The 15,614-nt window shown below is 54.5% G+C and overlaps 1 protein-coding gene across 1 annotated transcript in view; it reads left to right on the plus strand.

The window, feature by feature from the left end:
- Positions 1 to 14,609, plus strand: part of PPM1G (protein phosphatase, Mg2+/Mn2+ dependent 1G) — a 29,186-nt gene extending 14,577 nt beyond the window's left edge. Inside the window, exons 2-10 of the mRNA XM_037893593.2 lie at positions 1,687 to 1,756; positions 6,322 to 6,407; positions 7,123 to 7,255; positions 8,683 to 9,134; positions 9,502 to 9,639; positions 10,576 to 10,810; positions 12,115 to 12,244; positions 12,672 to 12,774; positions 13,895 to 14,609. Of these exons, the coding sequence (XP_037749521.1) occupies positions 1,687 to 1,756; positions 6,322 to 6,407; positions 7,123 to 7,255; positions 8,683 to 9,134; positions 9,502 to 9,639; positions 10,576 to 10,810; positions 12,115 to 12,244; positions 12,672 to 12,774; positions 13,895 to 14,095 (1,548 nt within the window). The 3' untranslated portion in view covers positions 14,096 to 14,609. The remainder of the gene's footprint in view (positions 1 to 1,686; positions 1,757 to 6,321; positions 6,408 to 7,122; positions 7,256 to 8,682; positions 9,135 to 9,501; positions 9,640 to 10,575; positions 10,811 to 12,114; positions 12,245 to 12,671; positions 12,775 to 13,894) is intronic.
- The last annotated feature ends 1,005 nt before the right edge of the window (positions 14,610 to 15,614 follow it).

Below are 15,614 nucleotides of genomic sequence, written 5' to 3' on the forward strand. Positions count from 1 at the left end.
CACCTGTGTTGAGAGGGAGTGTTCAGCATTTCGAGACCTCCAGGCATTTCACACACACACCCCCCCCCCCGCAGGCTGAGCACCAGCCAGAGAACGGTTAGTCTGACAGGTACAGTCTGTGCTTCAACTCCAGCCCAAGTCCCTGCCAGCTGCTGTTCCTGGGGCCCAGGTCTGGGGCAGGGAAGGAATTTGGTCTTGAGCCCTTGTCTGCAGCGCTGTGATGTTCTGCTCTGTACAGGTGATTGTTCTGTGCTTGTTACCTCCGTGGCTGAGTGCCTGTAGATAAAGGCCAGAAAGGGTTTCATTTTTGTGTTAAGCAGTCCCCTTGGCGGGCCACCCTTTCTGCTTGGCTCACTTGGGAGGTTCCCTGGGCGGCCGGAGAACGAGCAGGATTCTGACACTAGTGCCATGGCAGACACACCGGCCTGGGAGGTGGGATTTGCGTGACACTATTTCTGATTCGCTCCAGTGCCCAGAGAACAGTGGGGGACAGTGTCAGTTCTGGACTCCTCAGCCTGCCTTTCAGGACGCCGTTACCCAGCTACACGGGGCAGAGTCCACTTGGCATGCCCAGGACAGGCTTGCCGCACTCGGGCCAGAGAGAGGGGAAAGGCTTCTAACCCAGGTGTGCAGGGATCCCCTGTGAGGGCCTGGGGAATGTGGTGGTGCTGCCGTACCACTTCCTGCTCTCGCTGGTCAGTGGGACACTCTCCCTCCTGTCAGGTATGACTGGAGCAGGTGACACTCCAGTGTGTGTAGCTCTGGGCTGCTTATGAACTGGGGAAAGGAGCCCAGCAGCGGGAGGGGCTGCAGACACCCTGTTTGACTTTGGCCAAGTCCCTTGGGGCTTGTTTACATGGGGAAACTTACCAGCATAACTACCAGTACGATGCTATCACTGTGGTTCTCCTGGTGTGCTATGGTGGCATAGTCATGCCAGTACACTTCCTTGTGTAGGTAAGCACTTGGTCTCCCTGGACCTCCATTCCCATCTGTACAATGAGGCCAATATGCCTGTCCTGCCGCACAGGGGGTGTGGGGATAAATACACTCGGATGGTATGGTGACGGGAGCCTGGAGGGATAGGGCTGGATTCTGGCTCAGGACTGGCAGAATCCCAAGTTACCATTTTAATAAGCTCTCAGTCTGGAGGAGTGAGGAGGCTGCTGTGCATAGCAGGAGGCTGAAGATTTGCATGCCCTTCCCCAGAGGAGTGAGCTGCACTGGTGACCTGTAGGTGGAGAGTGTGCTGTGGGTCTGGGAGGTTCTCAGCGGGGTCTCAAATTCACCCCCCCTGCCCGCTGTAGTTGCGCTGACCCACTCTCTGGGGCAGACCTAGCTAGGTCAATGAAGGGTTGCTTCTATCAGCCTAGATGCCATGGATAAGGGAGGTGGAGGTCCTGCGACAGCAACACCCCTTCTGTCACAGAAGGAAGCGTGTGCGCCGCAGTGGCACGTAGCTGTAGCAGCTGTCGTGAGACATGGCCCCAGGCACTGCTGCTTACTGTCCCTGCCCTCCTCTGGTTTTGTGAGAACAGGGTGGGAGCGCGGAAATCTCCGGGTGTGAAATGTGAGTGTGTCTGTGCCAGTACCGTGTTTCCTTGCCCCTCAGCTCCGTTCATGCCAGGTCATCTGCTGGGAGCCCATGCAACCCCAACGCTCCTGACCTGGTGCTTTCTCTTTCAGGATGCTCACAACTGTATTCCGGAGCTGGACAGTGAGACGGCCATGTTCTCCGTCTACGATGGACACGGAGGTAACTGCTCCTCTCGCTCTTTCCAGGGAAGTGTACTTGGGCAGCTTCTCACGGGGAACTGCTCTGGTCTGCTGCAGTGGCTGCCCCTCCAGGGCAAACCCCTCTGGCAGTAAAAACCCTGCTCCTTCCTGGGATGTGTTCTCTGGGGCAAAGCGCAGACTGAGGCTGTGTGGGGCTGTGGGAGGAAGGGCACTGGGTTGGCACAGTGGGATCTGCACAACCTCCCTCTGTGCAGTGGGAGTTGGGCTTGAAGGATCCACAGGAGGCATTCTAGGACTGAGGCTGTTTTTTTCCAGCTGTGCAGTCGGGCGGGGGAGCGGTTTGAGGGTCACCACTTGGAGGTGAGTGCGTGCGTACACAGAGCGGGTCCTAGAGGAAGGGGCCTTTCCAGTTCTGCGGTGAGGGGATGACTTGGGGTTTGCAAGCTGCTCTGGGGGACTGCAGTTGGTGACCTTGATCCTGCTTTAGTTTCTAGACTGTAGCTGAAGGTCCTTGCCTTGATGCTGCTACCCACGCCCCACTTCCCACGTCAGACTGAAGCCTGTGTCCACAGAGACCAAGAGATGGAAAAGTTCTGTTAGGTTCCAGCTAGTCCAGGAGTTCTCAAACCAGGGGTCGTGACCCCTCAGGGGCTCACGAGGTTATTACATGGGGGTCGCAAACTGTCTGCCTCCACCCCCAAACCCTTCTTGTCCTCCAGCATTTATAATAGTGTTAAAGATTTTAAAAAGTGTTTTTAACGTATAAGGGGGTCGCACTCAGAGGCTTGCTGTGTGAAGGGGTCACCAATGCAAACCTTGGAGAACCACTGAGCTAGTCCTTTTGCCTCTGCACGCCCAGTGAAGCCAGTACTAGATATGTGGGCCCCCAGACTCCTAAGCTTTCTATAAATGCCTAGGTGGATGGATTCTGTCCAGGGTCAGTTTCCAATCAGAATGCACGTATTCTGTACCTCTGTGCAGAAACACGGTCTGGCATCTCTACTTGCAGTGTAACCAATACAGTGACATCCGCCCGAGCCTGCGGACAACAGCATTTATTTATTTGCCACCCCACCCTGGTCGTATCTGAGCAGCTCACATCTTGCAACAGCCCTGTCAGGTAGGAGAGGGTTGTTATCCTCTGGCTGGCAGTTGAGGAACAGGGACAGATCAAGGACTTTTTGGAAATGCCTTTGAGTTCAGGTGGTGTGTGGGTGCTGGACACGTCTGTCCAAAGTCACGTGCTGTCTGCCTGGCCCACGGTCACCGTGGAGTCCCCATCGTAAGTGCAAGCCCTGCCCTGTCTCTTGCTGCTGCGTCCAAGCAGGATGCTCACTTTGAAACTGAACCCTGGAATTCTCAACCTCCCTGTGTATTGTGTCATTGTGTTTTGTGTTGTTGGTAGTATTGGCTTGTGTTACCATAGCAGCTACAAGCCTCTGTCATGGGCCAGAACCCCCGTGCTAGGAGCTTTACACACGGGACAAAAAGATGACTCCTTCCCCAAATAGCTTACAGTCAAAGTAAGAACAAGAGGGACCCAGCCAGACGGGGTGGCAAGGGAAGAGAGAGTCAGCTTTGTTGAGCAGGAGGGGCGGGGGTCTCCGCACACCAGCAGCCTAGAGGTGGTCAGGTTTCTTTCTTTTTTTTTTTTTTTTTTTTTTTTTTTTTTGGAAGCCTCATGGCAACAGAGGGTGTTGGAGGAGAACGAGGCAGCTTTGTGGATGTTTGCAGGGAGCTTCTCTCAAATACATGGGCGGCAGGGGAGAAGGCTCGAAAATGTACCAAGGGGGCAGTTGAGGCCGGCACCACGGGCCAGTCGGAGGCAGGAGTCAGCCTTTCGCTAATGAATGAGAGAGGACAGGTTGGTGTGGACAGGGTGTTGAGAGTGAAGACCATTAGCTTTTGTTAGCTACAGTAGAGGGGGGGGGGCAGTGGAGGAATGCGAAGAGACGGGTGACCTAGAGCGCCCCAGCTAGGACAGTGATATTTGCAGCAGCATTCTGAAGGGGTCTGAGTGAGACAAGACTGTATTTGTCAGAGTCAGAGAGAAGGGTGTTGTACTAACGAGATTGGAGTGCAGAGGAGATTCATCCTAAACCAGTCTGAGGTGATGCTGGTGGGTTGGGGGAAGCAGCTAAAGGAGATGGTGGGTAGCTGCAGCACCTTGGATTGAGGGGGTACAGCCACTAGCAGTTACTGATCACAATTTCGGGTGATTTGAGACCCGCAACTCGCATTTGAGTGTGTCTGGCCAATCTTTGTTATAAGCCTAGTATGCCTCTCCGTGTTCCCGCCTCCTTGTCTCCCTAGGTCCTACCAGGGTGTTTTAGAGTGACTCTCTCCGCTGCTGCTCTCCTCAGTTAGGAACCAGAGATTTATAGGCCATAAAGCCAGGAGGAACCTCTGTGATCATCTCTCTGACCTCTGGTGTAACACTTGTGGTAATCCTTGTATTAATCCCTATTTGAACTAGAGCAGAGCTTTTCGGCAACTCTCCAGGCCTGGTTTAGACGGTGCCGGCGATGGAGGATGCACGGTGCCAGTGGCTCGTTACCTGCAGCGGCTGTCGCTGTCGTCGTAGTTGCATCTTATTTCTGGTCTGAATCTGTCCAGCCTCAGCTTCCAGACACTGGGCTGTGACCCCTTTGCCTGCTCCACTGAAGACTCCCTCCATGGTCAAATCGCTGTCTCTCTCCTTTTCTTCTCCCCCCCCCACCCCGTGTGCGGATAGACTGGGATCAGGTCACCCCTTAGCCTTCCCTTCTTTAATAAAAATGTCGTGGCACCAAGTCAAACACCTTACAGAAGTCTGTCCGTTACATCAGCACGATGACCTTTATCAGCCAAATGTGTCATTTCATCAAAACCAGATAGCGCATTCGTTTGACAGGGCCTGTTTTCACAGGCCATAAACCCATGCTGATTTGCATTAATTATATTCTATAAGAACTGCCATGTAGGGTCAGACCATGGTCCCTCTAGCACAGTAGCCTGTCTCTGACAGTTGTCCATACTGGAGCTTCATGGCGAGTGCACATAACAAGGCAGTTAGTGATCCATCCTGTTTTCTCTTGCCGGCTTCTGGTAGTCCGAGCTTTAGGGTTGCCCCAAGCATAGGGTTGTGTCCCTGACCATCTTGGCTAATAGCCATTGATGGACCTGCCCTCCATGAACTTCACTATTTCTTTTTTTGAGCCCAGTTCTACTTTGGCCATCACAACATCCCTGGCAATGAGTTTCACAGATGAATTGTGCATTGTGTGAAAAGGTACTTCCTCTTGTTTGTATTCATTCTGCTACCTGTTAATTGTATTGAGTATCCTGGTTTTTGTATTGTGGAAAAGGGTAAATAACACTTCATTATTCACTCTCTCCACACCAGGCATGATTTTCTAGATCTCTGTCATGTCCCCTCTTAGTCGTCTCTTTTCCAAGATGAACAGCCCTAATCATTTTAATCTCTCCTCATATAGAAGCCCTTTCATAAACTTCATCATCTTTGTTCCCCTTTTCTGAACCTTTTCCAGCTCCACTATAACCTTTCTGAGATGGGATAACCAGAACTTGACACAGTATTCAAGGTGTGGATGTACCATGGACTTACATAGGGGCATTATGATATTTTCAGTCTTCTTTTCTATCACTTTCCTAATGGTTCCTACCAATCTGTTAGCCTCTTTGAGTGCTGCTGCACATTGAGCTGAAGTTTTCAGAGAACTATTCACTGTGACTCCAAGATCTTTCTTGAGTGATAACAGCTAATTTCGAACCCATCATGCGTTACTTCACGCTTATCAATGTTGAATTTCATCTATTTTCCTGCTCAATGACCCAGTTTTGTGAGATCCCCCTGGAACTTTTTGTAGTCAGCTTTGAACTTAACTATCTCGAGTAACTTTGTATCATCTGCAAACTTTGCCTCTTCATAGTTCACTCTTTCTTCCAGATCAGCAATGAATGTGTTGAACAGCACAGGTCTTTGTACAGATCCTTGGGGGACCCTCTTATCCCATGACAGCTTAGGCTCTGGTTACACTACAGCTTAAGTCAACATAAGTTATGTTGCTCCTGGGTGTGAATTAGCTGCGCTCCTGAGCGCCATAACTTATGCTGGTGTGGACAGTGCTATGTCGGCGGGAGAGCTTCTCGCGGGGGCTGGTGTAGTTAAACTGACAGGAGAGCTCTCTGGAGCGGTGTAGCTGCATCAGTGCTCTCTTGTGTAGCCACAGCATAAGTTTCCTTAAAAGTCTTTGTAGAGGGACCTTGTCAGAGTCTTTCTGAAAGTCCAGGTACACTCTATCCACTGGATCACTCTTGGCCACATGCTTGTTGACCCCCTCAAAGAATTCTAATAGATTGGTGAGGCATGATTTCCCTTTAGAAAAGCTGTGTTGATTCTTCCCCAATAAACTCTGTTTAACTCGGTATTTGCTAGTTCTGTTCTTTACTATGGTTTCTGCACTGACCTTCGTCCTGGCCAGAGGCTCTAGATTTCCCTCTGAGCAGTCACAGCTCAGCTCGCTCTGTGCCTAGGGCCACTGGAAGGAGCAGGCTTTTCAAGCAGCCTCTGCTCTCTTTCAGGGGAAGAGGTTGCCCTGTATTGTGCCAAGTATCTCCCAGAGATAATCAAGGACCAGAAGGCGTACAAGGAAGGCAAACTACAGAAGGTAAGAGCCTGGCACTGCAGTGGATAAGTGTAGGCACTAAGGCAGGAGAACAGGCCTCTCTGGGTGTCTAGTCCCCACCCAGGTCCCGGTGTCCTCTGGGATTGCCCAGCCCCTCCCTCGGAGGGTGTCCCAGGGCCTGGTTATTCTCCCAGGGAAGCTTTCTTCCTTTCTCCACCTTGGGTCTTCTGCTCACTAGCTGTTGGCCTTGTTGTTTAGCTGTTCCTCCTCTCTCCTTTAGCACCCTTGAAGTTACTGAGAGGCAGTGCTCAGTTCTGGCTCATGTCTTGTGTTCCCTACAGAGAGTCCCCCTCTCTGCTCTCCATATCCCCACAGAGCTGCCCTAGTTTTCAATCTCCTCCTAGATCAATGCAGGAATCGGACTGATGGGCAGCAGTGTAGGTGAGAGAAATCCAGCCCCTTGAGACTCACAGCGATGGCAGAGTGGGGCTCTGGGAGAACGTGGCATTAGGCAGCATGTTCTGGGTGCAGACCAGTCTGGCCAAGCCAGTGACCTGTAGGAACGAGGGGTTGTTCCTCATGCTGACCCTCCCCAGTGCCATCCCATCCCCCCACGCGCTCTTTGGCCAACCTGGCCAGTCACCTCAGTGATTCTCCTGGAGGGGCTGGGGACGTGATGGGATCCTGGTGCTGCTGAGAGAGGGGCAGGCACTCCCCTGAACAGCATGCAGCCCCCATGCTGTGTGTTTGTCTGTAGGCCCTGGAGGACGCCTTCCTGGCCATCGATGCCAAGCTGACCACAGAGGAGGTGATTAAGGAGCTCGCTCAGATCGCTGGGCGGCCCCAGGAGGACGAGGAGGAGAAGGAGAAAGTGGCTGATGAAGATGATGGTAAGTAGCTGAGGCTGAGCACTGAGGCGCTGGCCACCAGCTGTGGGAGGGGCAGGGCAGTGACTGTGTTAGGGAATGGTTTTGCTGTTTAAAGGAGCCAGTTAAACACAGTGCAGCTGGAGCTGACTTAGCGGCCTCCTCGAGGTGCCTCACCCCCCCAGCGCTCCGGGCTGGCATGGGGGAGTCGGAGTTGTTTTGGCAAGCTTGCTCATTTAACTGACACACCCAAGGGAGGGGTGTATCTGCAGCAGGTGCTCTGCTCCAGCCAAGGGTTCGAGCTTTCTGGGCCATGGCAATACTGGTCTGAGCTGAGACGTGGTGTCAGTGAAATGGGCAGCAGCGTCCTGAGCTCGCTGCTCCGGGGTGGGGTGTGGGGTCCACGGACGGATGGACAAGTGGTGGGACGGAGGTGAACTGAAGCCAGGTGACTCTGGCCCAAGACTCTCTGCCTTTTTCATTCAATGAAGCAAATGTGCTTTCCCCCCTGGGCATGTCTGTCAGGGCAAGGAGCAAAGCCCCGACCAGGAAACGAGAATTACTGGGGGCCTCGCTGCCAGCCTTCGAGTCAACATAAAGGGGCACCTGCACTGGACCATGGCATTTCTCTGCGAGTGCCGGGGACACCCGGGTTCCTAAACCTGGTGGGGAAAGCCCTTTAGTTTGCTCTCTGCATCTGACAGCACTCTGGATAGAGTCATTTCACTTCCCATCTTCGAGCTGACTAGCAAAGGAAAATCTAGCAAAAAGCCAGCTTCAGGGAAGCAGCAAGATTCTCCCTTGAACTCCTAGACCGGTTTGGTGTTTGGGAAGGGTGTGCCTTAGCGTTACATGTTTCCTCATGGCCCCAGTGCCTGGATTTCAGGTGGGCAAGCGACCTGTGCCAGAGCCCTACGGAGTGACCTGGCCCTTGAGAAGCTTAGCCTTTCTCGTTTGTGGTGTCTGATCTGTGCAAGAAAACAGACCCACCCCCAAACAAAACCCAAACGCTTCGCCAGCATCAGCTGTTCCCACTTGTGAGCGCCTCCCCCCCAACCCCGCACCTTGAGCTGAGCTTCCATTGGCTAATCTGGAAGGCGCTTCACATCCCTCCTTGGTGGCCACTATGTCCATGATGTTGGCCAGTGAGCATCGGCCAGGCTTAGCGGCTGAGAGCTGGCTGCTGTGTGTCCACAGAGCCCAGTGTGCGCGCTGTGCGAGTGTGATGGTCGCCCTCTCCACTGCCTATTGCAGGCGGCCTGCCTGCTTGGCCTGGGAGCTGCATGGGGCAGCGCTCTCCCTGCGTGTGTCTGCGCGGGCACTGCTGGAACACAAGGCATCTCTTGGCTAGCGCAGCTTGGAGCCAAATCTGTCCTGCCTTGCTGTCCTGCCGCCACCCCACTGGCAGGACAGCAAGCGTTTTCTGCTCTGACTTGCCCTCTCTCTTGCAGTTGACCACGAGGAAGCAGCCCTTCTGCACGAAGAAGCCACAATGACCATTGAGGAACTGCTGACCCGCTATGGACAGAACTGCATCAAGAACCTCAGAAACAAGCCACTCCCGCTAGCCGGGGAGATGGGCCAGGAACGTGATGGGGAGACGAGCGTGAATGGAGAGACCAGTCCGGGGGAGCTGGCCGAGCACAGGGAGAGGAAGAATGGGAAGCCAAACAACGAGGCCACGGGCATTTCCTCCACCTCGGACGGAGCCGAAGCTGGGGGCAACAGCTGTGCTGCAAAGCAGGCCGAAGTGGGCAGGGGTGAAGAGACGGTCACCTCCTCCACTGGGGAGGCGGGGCCCTCCTGCTCCTCCACCGGAAAGCCCCAGGGCACAACCAAGTCCAAATTTTTTGAAGACAGTGAGGACGACTCAGATGAGGCCGAAGAGGAGGAGGACAGTGAGGTAGGCGCCAGAGCTCTGGGGCATCTGCCCTTCCTGGGGGTGGGGAATGTCTCTCTCGCCACATTCTTTAAGGGCTGTGAGAGCATCGGGCCACCCCAGGCCTGCCGTCGAGGTGGGATTTACAGGCCAACACCTGCGTCCGCACTGCCTCTCCGTGGGCCTGTGGAGCGAGGGTGCTGCAGACACTGGCCAGTGCATGAGCTGGGAGCTGCTACCTGCTGCCCAGATCCTATGCACCAGAGAGAGAAAAGACCTGCTGGGTCATTGGCTCCCTCTTGCTGAGCTCATCTTGTCCATCCTCCCAGAGGGGCTTGTGCCCTCAGAGCCAGGCATTCCTGTTCTCTGATGGTCTCTCTTGTTTCTGTAGGAGTGCAGTGAGGATGAGGATGGCTACAGCAGTGAGGAGGCAGAGAATGAAGAGGATGAGGATGACACAGAAGAGGCTGAGGAGGATGAGGACGAAGAGGAAGAGATGATGTTACCAGGCATGGAGGGGAAAGAGGAGGTGCACATCCCATTTCTGCCTTCTCTAGCGTTGTTAGTCCTGTGCCGGGGAGCACCCGCGGGTCACTGGGGAGCCGGAGGATGCCCCTTGGCCATGGAGGCTTTCTGCTCTGTGCAGCCCATTGATTTCCTACACAGCTTTCCTGTGGCGGAGCATGCTGCCTGAAGCAGGTGTCTTCCCACCCGGAGGCTGTGGAGGGTTTGGAATGGGGCATGGGCTGTGGGGAAGCTGCAGAGGGAGATTCCACTGCTAGCGTATCTGGTCGGAGCTCTGCCCAGAACCCGAGTTCCGCAGAGTGTACCGCAGAACAGCACAGCAGTGCCTTCGGGAGCAGCCAGCCGGGCTGTGTGTCTCACCTGCACACAGCAAATGCTGGTCATGAGCAGCTCCCCAGCCAGCTGGCCAGCCAGCTGAGGACGGCATTGGCGGCTGGCTGGGAGGCCTCGGACTGCAGCTAGGTGCAGTGGGATGGAGACTGCAGACATCTCCATCCTTTCCACTACCCAAGCGCAGGCTGCAAGGACCGTCGGCTCCAGCCTGCAGTGCAGCCTCTGCTTGAGGCAGGCTGAGGCCGGAGTCACCACCGCTTGCCCCTCCATATGAAAGGAGAGGACAGCTGCAGGCCGTGCTATTGAGCTCACCGGTGTTCCTAGGACGGTGTTTTTTCTCTTGGGGGGAGAGGAGATGTCCCACTCCTGGGAAAACGTACACGTTCTGTTCCTTTCACACCGGTTCCGAGCCCCCGCCCCTTCCCCCGCCTCCTGCAGTGGCCCCCTCTTTGGACCCTGCACCTTTTGGGATGGGAGGTCTGGTACATCTGATGTCCTATAAGGGCTCCTGGGGCAGGTCTGTACCTTCTCTCCCCTGAATGGTTCCTTTAGGGCTAGGGGCATTGTGTATCTGGAAAGAAGTCTCACCAAACCCCTTGTCTCTCAGCCTGGCTCTGACAGCGGGACGACTGCTGTGGTAGCCCTTATTCGGGGGAAGCAGCTGATCGTAGCCAACGCTGGAGACTCTCGCTGCGTGGTGTCGGAGGGCGGCAAAGCCGTGGACATGTCCTATGATCACAAGCCGGAGGATGAGCTGGAGTTGGCCAGGATAAAGAACGCTGGCGGCAAGGTCACCATGGATGGGAGAGTGAATGGGGGCCTCAACCTCTCCAGGGCAATCGGTGAGTGAAGCCAGGAGGCAGGCCAGGGCACCCTGCAGCCTGGGGGATGGCACCTGTGCGTAGACCACCTGTTTCACGGTGGGTTGTGAGTGATGGATGATTTAGATGGGGCCCAAGTCATGTTAGGTACGTCAGCCAGGACTGGGGCATGTTGGGCTAGGTGCCAAAGAGCCTGCTGTGTAAGCAGGTAAACTGATGGCCAGTGATGTTTCCTACTGAGAGATGCAAGGTGATGCACATTGGAGAAAATAACGTGAACTTCCTGTGCACCGGAGAGGGCTCTGAAGAGGGGGCCATTGGCAGTTCAATGGGACCTCAACTCAGCACGCAGCTGGGCTCAGAAAAGCAAACAAGATATTGGGGTGTATAAGGCATGGGTGGTGTATTCCCTGATCAGTGGTGTGGGCTCATCTGAACACCATGTGGAGTTCTCATCAGCCTCTTAAATAGGGTGTTGCACAACTAGGGGGGTTAGAGAAGGGCAGCAGGAATGGTCACGGACTTGGGAAAAACTCTTCTGTTCAGAGTGGATTGTCCCCTTGGAAAGGAGACGAATGAGAAGGGACATGATTAAAGTTTCTAAAACAATGCACGGTCGAGAGAAGGGAGATCAGAAGTGTCTGTTTAAATGATGGGGACATTCATTGGGACTGAAAGGCAGCAAAATAAAACTGATCCAAGGAAATATTTTCGCACAAGGGGCCTGTGGAACTCCCTGTCACATGACATAACTGAGGCTATGAGCCTAGCAGGATTCAGCAAGAAGTTAAATGTTTCTGTAGGCATGGAGAATATCCGGAATTATCAGAAGAAATACTAACCCCCAAACAGAGTTCTGAACTGGCCATGAACCCTCCTTCCCCAGAGCATGAGCCTCTAACTACTGGGGCTGGGGGAACCTTCCTCTGGGGCAGGCCCTGGTCACTGCCCCTTCCCCTGAAGCAGCTGGTGCTGGCCCCTGTCGGAGATGAGACACTGGACTAAAGGGACCCTGGTCTGGTCCACGTGGGCAGTGTCTGTGTGTGTGCTCCTCAAAGCACAGGTGGTGGGGTGAGATGTGTGGCTGGGCTGGGGGTGCTCTATTTTGGGGTGCTCTCTCTCCTTCAGTGTTGTAGCAGCTTAACTGCCAGGGTCTGCTGAGCTGGCCCCATGCTCCAACTCAAACGCAGACTGAGGACGGGGGAGGTTGTCCCCTTCTGCCTGCGGGAGTGCTAGCTCGGGCTCTCGACCAGCCCCTCTCCAGCAGTCAGGGCAGTGTAGCTGGAGGAGACTGTGCCAGCACTGACCTTCCCCTCTCTTGCCAGGTGACCACTTCTACAAGCGGAACAAGAACCTGCCTCCGGAGGAGCAGATGATCTCAGCCTTACCCGACATCAAGGTGCTGACGATAAATGAGGAACACGACTTCATGGTTATCGCATGTGACGGAATCTGGTGAGTGCCAGAAGAGCAGAAGCCCCTATGGGACGGATCCTGCCCCAGCCTTTGCACGGGGCAGCAGGCCAGGTGCATAGCCCCATGACGCCCTCAGTACGGGTTAGAGGCCTCCTGGATAGCTCATCAAAGAGCCCGAGGCAGGCTGTCCCCAATGGGGCACCATTCCCTGGGTAGAGGATGGCACAGCACACTGAGAGTCCAATCCCTCCTGTTCCGTGGTGCCCATGGCCCCTGAACAAGGGGATCTCCTTTAATATCTGCCTTGGTGCGTGCCCTGCCCCTCCCATTCAGCAAGCCAGGGCTCTCCTCCCTAGCACAACCGAGCGTGGGGGACCAGCAGAACCAGGCCTCCCTGCTGTCAGCTGCAGGGCACTCTTCCCTTGCCCTACCAGCTGCTCTGACCCTTCTCCCGCTGTGCTGGCAGGAATGTGATGAGCAGCCAGGAAGTGGTGGATTTCATCCAGGCCAAGATCTGCCAGAAGGATGAGAACGGAGACCTGAGACCTCTCTCCTGCATAGTAGAAGAGGTAAGCAGCCTGACTCCAGTTGCCCTTCGCTGGATGGGCTTCCTCAGCTCGCTGGGCATCTGCACGCTCGCTGGGCAGTGACTCCCTGCAGGGAGAGTTACTGGGACAGGAATCTGGGGCCTGCCCATTGCTTCGTGGTGACGAAATCCATACGGACCCAACAACTTCATCTGCCTTCCTAGTTTCAGAGGGGTAGTCATATTAGTCTGTATCAGCAAAAACAATGAGGAGTCCTTGTGGCACCTTAGATACTATCAAATTTATCTGGGCATAAGCTTTCATGGACTAAAACCCACTTCATCAGATGCATGGAGTGGAAAATACAGTAGGCATGTATATAAATATATACAGCACGTGAAAAGATGGGAGTTGCCTTCCCAAGTGGGGGGTCAGTGCTCATTAGGCCAATTCAGTCAGGGTGGATGTGGCCCATTCCCAGCAGTTGACAAGAAGGTGTGAGTATCAACAGAGGGAAAATTACTTTTTGTAGTGACCCAGCCACTCCCAGTCTTTATTCAGGCCTAATTTGATGGTGTCCCGTTTGCAAATTAATTCCAGTTCGGCAGTTTCTCGCTGAAGTCTGTTTTTGAAGTTTTTTTTGTTGAAGAATGGCCACATTTAAGTCTATACCTGCCTACTGTATTTTTCACTCCATGCATCTGATGAAATGGGTTTTAGCCCACGAAAGCTTATGCCCAAATAAATTTGTTAGTCTCTAAGGTGCCACAAGGACTCCTCGTTGTTTTTGCCTTCCTAGTGTTATCCTGACCAGCAGCAGGTGGCAGTGCTGAGCAGCAGAAGGCCCTGCCCGCAGAGGTGGTACTAGCACATCGGGGGCCCTAAGCAGGAATATTTGGGGGGTGCGCCCCGACACATACTAGTAATGAACAGGGGTCCCCTGGAGGTGCCTCGCGCTGGCTCTGCTTGCCAGCCCCCCAAAGCACGAGCAATGCCTTGAGCTGTCCCGTTCCCTCGCCTGGGAGGAGCTGAAGCCTGGGCCTGGCCCCGGAGCCGGGAGTCAGCCGGCGAGGGGCCCCTTTGGACTGCCTCGGCTGCGTGTGAGGTTGGTGCCCTGGTGGCTGCTCCCCGTGTGCTGTTAACTTGTCCTGTTCCCTCTCAGCTCCTGGATCAGTGCTTGGCTCCCGACACCTCAGGGGACGGCACCGGCTGCGATAACATGACCTGCATCATTATCTGCTTCAAACCACGCTCCACGCAAGCCCACACCGACAGTGGCAAACGGAAACTGGCGGTGGCAGAGGCCCAGGCAGCAGGGGAGGAGAACGGCAGCGACAGCAGCAAGAAGGCCAAGCTGGACTAGCAGGCCCGGCACAGAGACTTGTCGTGCACTCCCCAGACTCGTTTCTTAAACAAGCTGAACTCGAGACTCCAAAGTCTTGTCCTTTTTTTTAGCCTTAGCAGAGGCCTCGTTTGTCTGTGTCCTGGACAGGGGTGGGGTGGGCTAGCCAGGGCATGTCATGTTGTTCATTTGTAACCATTCCAAAGAGTGAGCCAACAGGAGAGCTGCCGAGTGGGGCTGGCTGCAGATCCACGGACACGGGAGCCCCAGCAGAGGTGAGTAGCGCTTTAGTGGTTAGAGGATGGACGTCCCAACATTGTCTCCATGTAGGTGTCACCATTTTTGTGCCTGTGACTATTCTGTTCAGAGGGGAAGAACTTTTTCAGTGTTGAGGTTTTTTAATCTGCGCCCCCTTTATTTAAGGCCCTTTCTGTTTTTATTTGTGGAACAATCTGGCTCGGGTGCCAGCGTTGCACCTCGCTCTGTTGTACACTTTCAATCAACACTTTTTCAAACTAAATGCCCAGAAAACTTAGCCGCACCTTTGTCCTTGGCTCTTTCACAGGAGGTGGGGCGGGAAGCGGGGAGAACCAAGTCTGTCTGTTTAATCTTTCCCCCTTTACAGGTTAGGAGACCTTAGGAGAATGCGAGGAGCCGATTGCATAGTGCGTGCCCCAACCCAGTACTGCCTTTCCTGCTGCAGCTCTTCTCATGCACCTTGCTCCTGGTCTGCAGGCCCCAGTCTTGGGCTCCCTCCCGCTCCCCAGCTCTGCGACACCGCTGAGCCCTGGCCCTGCAGTGTTTGAGCAGAAAGCTGGCAGTGCTGTGGGGGGATGGCTTGGGGGTGTGTAGAAATGGGCAGTAGGGACAAATCTCCTGAGCTCATTTGTCTTTACTGAGTTGCTAATTTGAACCCTGGGCCCAAGAGGCAGGACTGACACCCAAACATCTCGGGGCCCACCCAGCTCTTCTCTTCCGCGTGACGGCAGCACGGTGCGCTGGGCGGGTACCAGCGCTGCACCCATCTCTGGCAGCTTGTGCATTTTGCCCTGAGGGGGGCTGGAGAAGCAAAGTGCCTGGGTTGGAAACAATCTACTGAAGACTGAGCTGCTCCTTCTTCCCTCTCTTCTCCTCCCGCCCCCGGGCCTTCTGCGTGGATCGGGATTGGCCAACGTGGGGAAGGACTGATGTTTCCTACAGGCCGTTGCTGACCAAGGGGCTGTGGAGATGTTGGATCATCCAGTCCCTCCCCAGGGCTCTCCCCAGTCATGGGGCTCTCAGCCGATCTCTTGGGGGATGTTCACTGCTCAGGAGGTTCCAGCACTGCTCACATGCCCACCATAGCTGTGCTCCCTCCTGCTGCCCTTCTGGGGTAGCTGAGCAGATCTCTTCGAAAGAGACCTTCAGTCTTGCAGCTCCAGGAGATGGAGACTCTGCCGATTCCTGTGGTAGTTCAGTGGTTTGTCACCCGCTCTGGTAACAGTAATTGGAGCGGTTTCAGAGTAACAGCCGTGTTAGTCTGTATTCGCAAAAAGAAAAG

This window comes from Chelonia mydas, chromosome 3, assembly GCF_015237465.2.
Source record: "Chelonia mydas isolate rCheMyd1 chromosome 3, rCheMyd1.pri.v2, whole genome shotgun sequence".
NCBI classification, from domain to species: domain Eukaryota; kingdom Metazoa; phylum Chordata; order Testudines; family Cheloniidae; genus Chelonia; species Chelonia mydas.